Genomic DNA, 8,726 nt, shown 5'->3' with positions numbered 1-8,726 from the left:
ACATCCAGGAGGGACTAAAATGTACCAAGATTTGAAAAGACAGTATTGGTGGAATAGAATGAAGAAGGAAGTGGCTAAATTTGTAGCAAGATGTCTGACCTGCCAACAAGTGAAGGCGGAACATCAGAAACTAGGGGGAATGTTGCAACCTCTACCGATAGCCGAATGGAAGTGGGAGTACGTGACGATGGACTTTGTGACAGGGTTGCCTAAGTCACCTAGAGGACGCGATGCTATATGGGTAATAGTGGACCGCCTCACCAAGTCAGCGCATTTTTTACCCCATAAGATGACCGACACTTTAGAGTCTATGTGCAGATTCTACATTGGGGAGATCATTCGATTACATGGAATTCCGATATCTATTGTGTCAGATCGTGATCCACGATTCACCTTTCGATTTTGGGGAAGCCTGCAGGAAGCTCTTGGTACGGAGCTATCTTTTAGCACCGCCTTTCACCAACAGATAGATGGACAATCTGAGTGCACTATCCAGACACTCGAAGATATACTAAGAGCATGCGCGATGGATTTTCAAGGAAGTTGGGAATGACAATTACCCCTAGTTGAATTCGCCAACAACAACAGCTTTCAAGCTAGCATCGGTATGGCGCCTTTTGAAGCATTATATGGACGACCTTGCAGATCGCCGATTTGTTGGACGGAAGTGGGTGATGCAAATCTGATAGGACCCGAACTTGTTCTAAAAACTACTGAGAAAGTCAAATTGATCCAACAACGGTTAAAGACTGCCCAAGACTGCCAAAAGAATTATGCAGACAAGAGGAGAAGACCATTGATGTTTGAAGTAGGCAGCCACGGGTTTCTAAAGGTGCAACCCAGGCGTAGAGTCGTACGTTTTGGGAGAAAGGGGAAGCTGTTGCCACGATATATTGGACCTTTTGAGGTATTGGAAAGAGTGGGCGAAGTAGCATATGGATTAGCTCTACCCCCGCAGTTAGCAAGAATACACAACGTCTTCCATATATCTATGTTGAGAAAATACATCGCTGACCTGACACATGTCCTCAAGTTTGAAGAGATCAGTCTTGACAAAGATGTTACGTTTAAAGATGGACCGGTAGCAATACAAGATCGTCGAGAAAAGAACCTTAGAGGCAAGACGGTTCACTTGGTAAAAGTGATATGGCGTCATCGGGGAATTAAGGAATCTACTTGGGAACGCCAAGATTGAGTGAAGGCAAACTACCCTGAGATTTTTGAAGACAGTGTGTAGTTGAATTTCGGGGACGAAATTGTTTTAAGGGGGATAGGTTGTGAAGCCCCTGAAATATGTATTCACTTTAAAAACCCTAATGTTTGAATTATTTTCTTAAAGCCCCTCGTTTACTTGAATTAATTCGAATCTCGTCAGTTAGCATTACTATTTTTATTTTTATCGAAACAGAAATTTCCCTAACCGGATTAGATTCCCTAACCTAATTTAATTCTACCTAAGTTACATGTATTTAACTCCAAGCCCCCTCTTTATTTAAATTCAAAACTTGCCCCAAAAACTAGTACTTGTACCTTGTACCTTGAAGTACCATCAATCTTGTTATATATATATATATACACCTAGAGGAGTGTGCCTAGAACCTAAAATGATTTAAATAATAACCCCATCACACTTTCCCAAGGAGGAGCCAATTTTCAAGAACCACCATCATGAACTTCTAAGAAAACACAACCTAGTAACCTAGACCTAGGATGCAAAATCCAAGAACTAGTCTCATTACAACTAGGAGTGGCCTAAACCAATGAACAAACCTCCCAAAATCCCTTCCATTCCTTTAGAATTCAAACAAATCCCTACATTCCCATCTATATCCAACCAAGGGACTTTTAGGACTTTTTGCCTCAAAGGTTTGTCTATAAACACCAACACACCCCCTAGCTTGCAAACACACACAACACACTCACTCACACACACATTTCGGTTAGAGAGAGGGAGGAGAGAAAGAAAGAGAAGTCTAGAGGTGAAGAAGGAGGAAGAAGAGAGCTTCTTGTGCAAAGCTTAGTAGGTAAGCCACAAACACAACCTTCTCTTTCATTTTCCTTTTTTCAATACATATTTCTAAGGGTTCTAAATAATGTTTTCAAATCTTTTATTAATGAGTTCTTATGTTAAAAATACTAAGGGTTGAGTATTGATTCCATCTCTCTTGTATTTTCTCCATTTTGGCACAAAACCATCTTTTTTTTTATACCAATCTCTCAAATTTCCAAGGGCACTCTTTCAAGAAAATTTTCTGAGTTAAATATATGTTAGTTAGCATGTTTTATTCACAAAATAAATGAAAACTTTCCCTTGGTGGAACCCTTTCCTCATAAAACTTCTTGTTTTGGGCATAGTACCTTAAAATCTGTTTTTGCAGCCCACTTCCAGAAATTCTAGAAAAATGTACAAAATTATTCTGGACTTCTATTTTATGTCAAAACATTCCTTAAGATGTTAGATTTCAACTAAAATTGGTTTCATTGAAAAACATCAAGCGGTTTGCAAGAAAATCAAATTTTCGTAACGGTCGACGGATCTGGACAGATTCTGGACAACGCTGGAATATTTTCTAAATAACTTAAAATCTGGAAAACCAATCCCATTTCCGAAAAGTGTTCTAGAAACTAGATCAAATTCTCTACGAACCATAGGGAGACCGAGTCCGGTGGAAGATTTAAAATAGTCCTTTTATCTCAATCTTCATGTGACATTAAATCTAGAAACTGTGTTTTGTATAGATGTTTTATGCCATTGAATTCATGAAATTGCCTACTTACATATGAGCATATCTTGGCATGTTATTATGTGTATTCTGGTTATGTTATTTATCTTCCTCGCTTTATGGATGCATGTTTATGTGGATATTATTGTCTTGTAAGTTGGATTAACTTGATTTAAAACATTTAATTTAATGGGAAACCTAATGGGGAGGGTATTGGGTTTTCGAGCTCTTGAATAATGTAAAGATGACAAATGTGATATATGGATTGTTGGGATGCGTTCCCTATTTGAAAAGTTAAAGTCTTGCGCAAGTGATTTTTTCGGAACCCTTGAACGGAGTGGTTGTATTCGGACCCTAGGTGGTTTGGTGTAAGGAGGAATTTCAGGCAAGGCCCTATTTTACCGTCTCTTTTGAGGCCCTGCGGTTGGCGCTACACGGTACATAACTGTTGGTAGGCATCTGAGGTTAGGTCTGCAACAAAGCAGCAAAAGAGGGGGCATACAGAATAATCCGCGTCCGATTCTTGTGGTTGGGATGATGAAATCTCTTTGGAGATTTCTAGTTGCTAACAACCTAACTCAACCCTTTATTTATTTATTTGAGTATCATGCTTTACTACTTGATGTTATAATTGTGATTGTGTATTGGACTGGAAAAAAGGGGTGGGGTGTGTGTGTGTTTACTGGGCATTCAAAGCTCACGGCGTATCATGCCAAGTGACGAAGCGGAACTTATAGCAGGAGATGACGAGCCGGAAACCTTCGAAGACTTTTGGCTATCTTAGGAAGGCTAGAAATTTCCTTTTGTTATTTTGTAAGACTCGTGTGAAGATTTAAGCTTCTTTTGGGATGTAATGTAATAGAACAAGCTTTTGAAATTAAGGATATTCGTGGTTGTTATGCACTTATACCTTAATATTTACATGTATGAACCTTATCGTTACTTATGAGACCTTGTGTCAACACCTTTTAAGATCTGTCAAAAGGGTCGTGCCCTGCCTAAGAAAGCTGGACTTAGAAGGGAGGCTAATGTGACTCCTCCGGCGATCTGGGATCTTACTGGTTATTAACCATAGGACTCATTAGTGACTCTCCCTTGACTGCAACCAATGGTGTAGAACCGGGGCGTCACACTTAGGATTACTGCTAATCTTGAACTCTCAGTAAGATTAGGATAAACTCTCTAAGAGTCTTATCTTTACCCAAACTGAAGTCTTCTCCCATTCTAGAACTCTTGTCCCTTATCCGCTTATCCCGGATTCCGGTATTCTCGTAGATAACCTCGGCCTAGCCGAGATTACCTCGGCATCATGTCCAGGACACGTGGCACCTCGGTTGACACTTCAGTGCCACCTCGGCCACATGTTGTCACTTTCAAAAATTATGTCCCCACAACTGCCCTCTAGGTTCTATTACCTCGGCATCCTGAGGTGATGGAACCTATATCATTCATTCCTTTAATCATGACACCAGTTTAACTTCAACTTGTAAATTTTTCATAAATTTCAACAAGTGTTAAACATGTCCTCGGTTTAACTTCAACTTGTAAATTTTTAAAATTTCAACAAGTGTTAAACATGATTTCTGTTTAACTTCAACTTGTAAATTTTTAAAATTTCAACAAGTGTTAAACATAACATCGGTTAACTTCAACTTGTAAATTTTTAAAATTTCAACAAGTGTTAAACATGTCCTCGGTTTAACTTCAACTTGTAAATTTTTCTTAAAATTTCAACAAGTGTTAAACATGACCTCGGTTTAACTTCAACTTGTAAATTTTTAAAATTTCAACAAGTGTTAAACCAACCTTAGCTTGTAAATTCCAACTCCCAATCATCATTCTCCAGTCCTTTTTAAGTCTCCATGCCCAACCTTCCGTGAAGGCCGGTGAGAATGCCCCCTTGCCCTGTCGTGCTGAGGGACTGCAGGAACTGTGTTATGCCCTCCTTTCTGGGCACCTTTCTTGGCCGCTGGAATCGGCGTATCTTGTAATGAGAACGGTGGCTGTATGACGTTGTTCTGCATTATGAAATTGACGACCTTTTGCAGGTCCGCTAATTTGTTCGCCATTCCCTTCATCTCGTCGTCCCTCCGCAGGCATCTATCTTTCCATACCTGGAGGTCATCCTCGTTATAATACCCGCTTCGGTCTAATTTCTTTGGCAAGTCGCCCTCCTGGCCGACGTTCTTTTCTACATGATTCTTATCATGAGTCTCTTCATTACAGTTGTCTTCTTCGACGTCAATGTCAATATGTTTCCTACTCCCAATAGGAGTGTCGTCCCCAACCTTCTCTTTCTGTCCGTCGTTGGCCATCTATTCTCCTTAACACTTGTTCAAATTTTAAGAATTTCAACAAGTTGAAGTTAAACCGAGGACATATTTAATACTTGTTGAAATTTTAAAAATTTCCAAGTCGAAGTTAAACCGAGGTCATGTTTAACACTTGTTGAAATTTTAAAAATTTACAAGTTGAAGTTAGATCGAGGTCATGTTTAACACTTGTTGAAATTTTAAGAAAAATTTACAAGTTGAAGTTAAATTGAGGACATGTTTAACACTTGTTGAAATTTTAAAAATTTACAAGTTGAAGTTAAACCGATGAAATGTTTAACACTTGTTGAAATTTTATGAAAAATTTACAAACTGAAGTTAAACCGAGGTCATGATTAAAGGAATGAATGATATAGGTTCCATCACCTCAGGATGCCGAGGTAATAGAACCTAGGGGACAATTGTGGGGACATAATTTCTGAATGACAACACGTGGACGAGGTGGCACCAAAGTGTCAACAGAGGTGTCACATGTCTTAGTCATGACGTTGAGGCAATCTCGGCTAGGCCGAGGTTATCTGCGAAGATACCAGAATTCGGGATAAGCGGATAAGGGACAAGAGTCCTAGATTGTGAGAGGACTTCAGTTTGGGTAAAGATAAGACTCTTAGAGAGTTTATCTTAATCCTACTAGGAGTCCAAGATTAGCAGTAATCCTAAATCCATTAGAGCTAAGCTTCTATTAGGAGTAGGATTGTGTTGGCTATAAAAGGGAGGCATCCTCATGGGTCTAAGGTATGCTTTTTATGCTCTGTCTACTGAAGCACTATGGGTTATCTTTGACAGATATTTTACTGACTTGATCGTCGGAGTGCCCCGGGTGGACAAACTACCATGGGATTCTTATCTTTCTATGACAAGTTGTTCGGACTTAATTTATTTTGACAGTGTTCTTCAACTGAGTGCTTGATTGACAATGTCATCAGAAATTGACACACACAAAAACTAACTTTTAATTTTTTTGTCATGTTCTCAAATGGCCCAATGTATTCTGTCTGCGAGTGATGGTTGGAAGAGTAAAAGAAGCCGCCCACTTGTTGTACTGTTTGTAATATACACATATATATATATATATATATATATATATATATATATATATCTATATAATAAGGGAGAATGGTTTTTGAATTTTGATGTGATTGTTGTCCCTGTGTCAAAATGTGAATCGTTAGATTGAATCAATCCAACAGCTAAGAAATGTCCAGGAGACATTTATATTTCAATGGTGGATTTATAATGGTGATTCAATCCTATGGTTTCAAGAGAAGAGTTTCTTTATTTTGAGATCTCTTCTTCCCTTCCATCTCTCTCTCTCTCTCTCTCTCAAGAGCAAATCGGCGACTTCGGTAGCCTTGCTAGATCGGTAGGTCCAAATCGGCATCATCGCGGCAACAAATCAGTGAGGTTCACTATATTTGTTCATCATTATATTGAAGCCACAGATATCATCCCTTTGTGTATATATATTGAAGAGTTCATTCAAAAAGGTCAGTTGAATGGCATCATCAAACGATTCGAATTTGGCGACAATGACATCGAGAGATGAGGTGGAAGAGAGAGCACAGAGCAGCGACGATTTTGATTCGGACGAGTCCAAGGCTTCTATTTCATCAAGGGTGAGGATTTTTTTTCTCTATCTCTCATAGTTTGTGTTTTTTTGGTTAATTAGTGTGTTTGATTTGAAAGTTATATCTAATTTTGGATGATGAGAATGAAATCTACAGGAAATGAATTGGTTCCCACTATTGGTTCCTCGGTGGAGCTAGGAATTGCATCTCAGGTATTACTAATTGTTTTTACACTTGGACATCTCAGGTATTACTAATTGCTTTTACACTTGGACATTATTGTATTAAAAGTAGTTATGCCCTCCTTTTCATTTATCAAATCCTTTTTATAAAGTAGATTATTCATTACAGATTTTATTGAGTACTTCACAGATCCAAATGCCATTGAACCACCAGATATGCAGATTTTATTCCCATTTGTGGAGTCTGCTCTGCCCCTGGCATATGGTGTTCTGGGGTTCTGCTATTTCACGTAAGAAGAATTTCTATCTTTTTATTGATTTAGTTAATTGAATGCTTTTTCTGAAGGGGAAAAAAAAATGTTTCTTGAATTAGGAAATGTTTCTGCCAAGAGTTGGCTGGTTGGTTCAACTTCTAGAGAGAGAACCATCAATACTTTGTGTGTGTGTGTGTGTGTGTATGTGTGTGTGTGTGAGTGAAAGGTCTAGACCTTTTAGGACCTTTTGCGGCTCCAAATCAAGAAATTCAATCCGAAAACTTCAAACTTTGCGCTAATTTTTCTTGAGGTTGGCCACTGTTCATGGTTTAAATTTAAGCTTTTATTTGAAATAATATTCATGTCAACATGTGTATACTCACTCAACTCTCTATTGTTATGATATTGAGATTTCCTCGATTTTTGTCTTTTCTGAATTAGTTAAAATTTTCTGATTATGATTCGTATTTCCTTTCTATAATTTGGTGAATTCCACTACTAATTCATTGCTTAGTTAGTAACAGCGCATTTCATTGCGTAGTTGATAATTTGATTCAATCATCTACCTAATTCCATGCAAATTTGTGTTTTCATATGGTTATTAAACCATGTAAATTTGCTTTATCTCTCTGTTTGTTTCTTTGATGGTTTACTTACATGATTATGAAAGGTTATTCCTTTCAAAAAAATGCTTTTAAAAGTAAGGCAGTAGCAAACAGACTTAACCAACTATAAAAATGATATATATATATGCTTCCCTTAATTTTGTCCTTAAGTATGAGTATTGGAATTAATAATAAGGAAGAGTATCATTAGTGGAGTAGAGAAAAAACGATTCCCAAAATCAAACTGTGAGTATTGTTTTTCTTTAATTTTGGGTACACTTTTATGGGTTTTGTTGATTTTTCGTATACAGATAATATATATACACGAAACCATTCTATATTGTATTGATTTTTCTTTAGTAGGAATTTGTGCAACTATTGTATTGAGTTACTCTATTGAATGGTTGTTGTACCATTAACCATTCTATTGAGTTACCCATTAACCATTCTATATTCCTTACTTATTAAGTGTTTGATAAAATGTTTCAATGGAATTTACACACAACAAATCCAGTTGATGGTATCCTCTCTCATATTTTTGTTTTCGATTTGATTTTGTAGAGAAATGGGAATCATCCCAATAATTTTTTTTCTTCAAATGAGAAGAGCTTCACATTTCTTGACAGAGTCTCTGTATATATAAGGTAGCAAAAGCTGTGAACCAAGCTAGACAAAAAAAAAAACCTCTCTCTCTCTCTCTACCAAGAGTTGGTTGGTTGGTTCAACTTCTAGAGAGAGAAAACCATCAATACTCTATGTGTGTGTGTGTGTGTGTGTGTAAGTGAGTGAGTGAGTGAAAGGTCTAGACCTTTTGGGACCTTTTGCGGCTCCAAATCAAGAAATTCAATCCGAAAACTTCAAACTTTGCGCTAATTTTTCTTGAGGTTGGCCACTGTTCATGGTTTAAATTTAAGCTTTTATTTGAAATAATATTCATGTCAACATGTGTATACTCACTCAACTCTCTATTGTTATGATATCGAGATTTCCTCGATTTTTGTCTTTTCTGAATTAGTTAAAATTTTCTGATTACGATTCGTATTTCCTTTCTATAATTTGGT

At 37.5% G+C, this 8,726-nt stretch overlaps 1 protein-coding gene across 1 annotated transcript; it reads left to right on the top strand.

Annotated features, from left to right (window-relative positions):
- The first annotated feature begins 607 nt into the window (after positions 1–607).
- Positions 608–1,195, top strand: LOC145807318 (uncharacterized). The gene has a single exon (XM_082905297.1). It carries the CDS (start codon positions 608–610, stop codon positions 1,193–1,195), a length of 588 nt encoding a protein of 195 aa, XP_082761423.1.
- The last annotated feature ends 7,531 nt before the right edge of the window (positions 1,196–8,726 follow it).

The sequence above is a fragment of the Camellia sinensis genome, chromosome 14, assembly GCF_055761805.1.
Source record: "Camellia sinensis isolate YWXY chromosome 14, ASM5576180v1, whole genome shotgun sequence".
In the NCBI taxonomy this organism is placed as follows: Eukaryota; Viridiplantae; Streptophyta; class Magnoliopsida; order Ericales; family Theaceae; genus Camellia; species Camellia sinensis.
This window is presented reverse-complemented; position numbering and strand designations above follow the sequence as displayed.

Excerpts from the sequence above, each read along its gene's own strand:
- LOC145807318 (XM_082905297.1), top strand. The coding sequence starts at position 608 with ATGGCGCCTTTTGAAGCATTATATGGACGACCTTGCAGATCGCCGATT.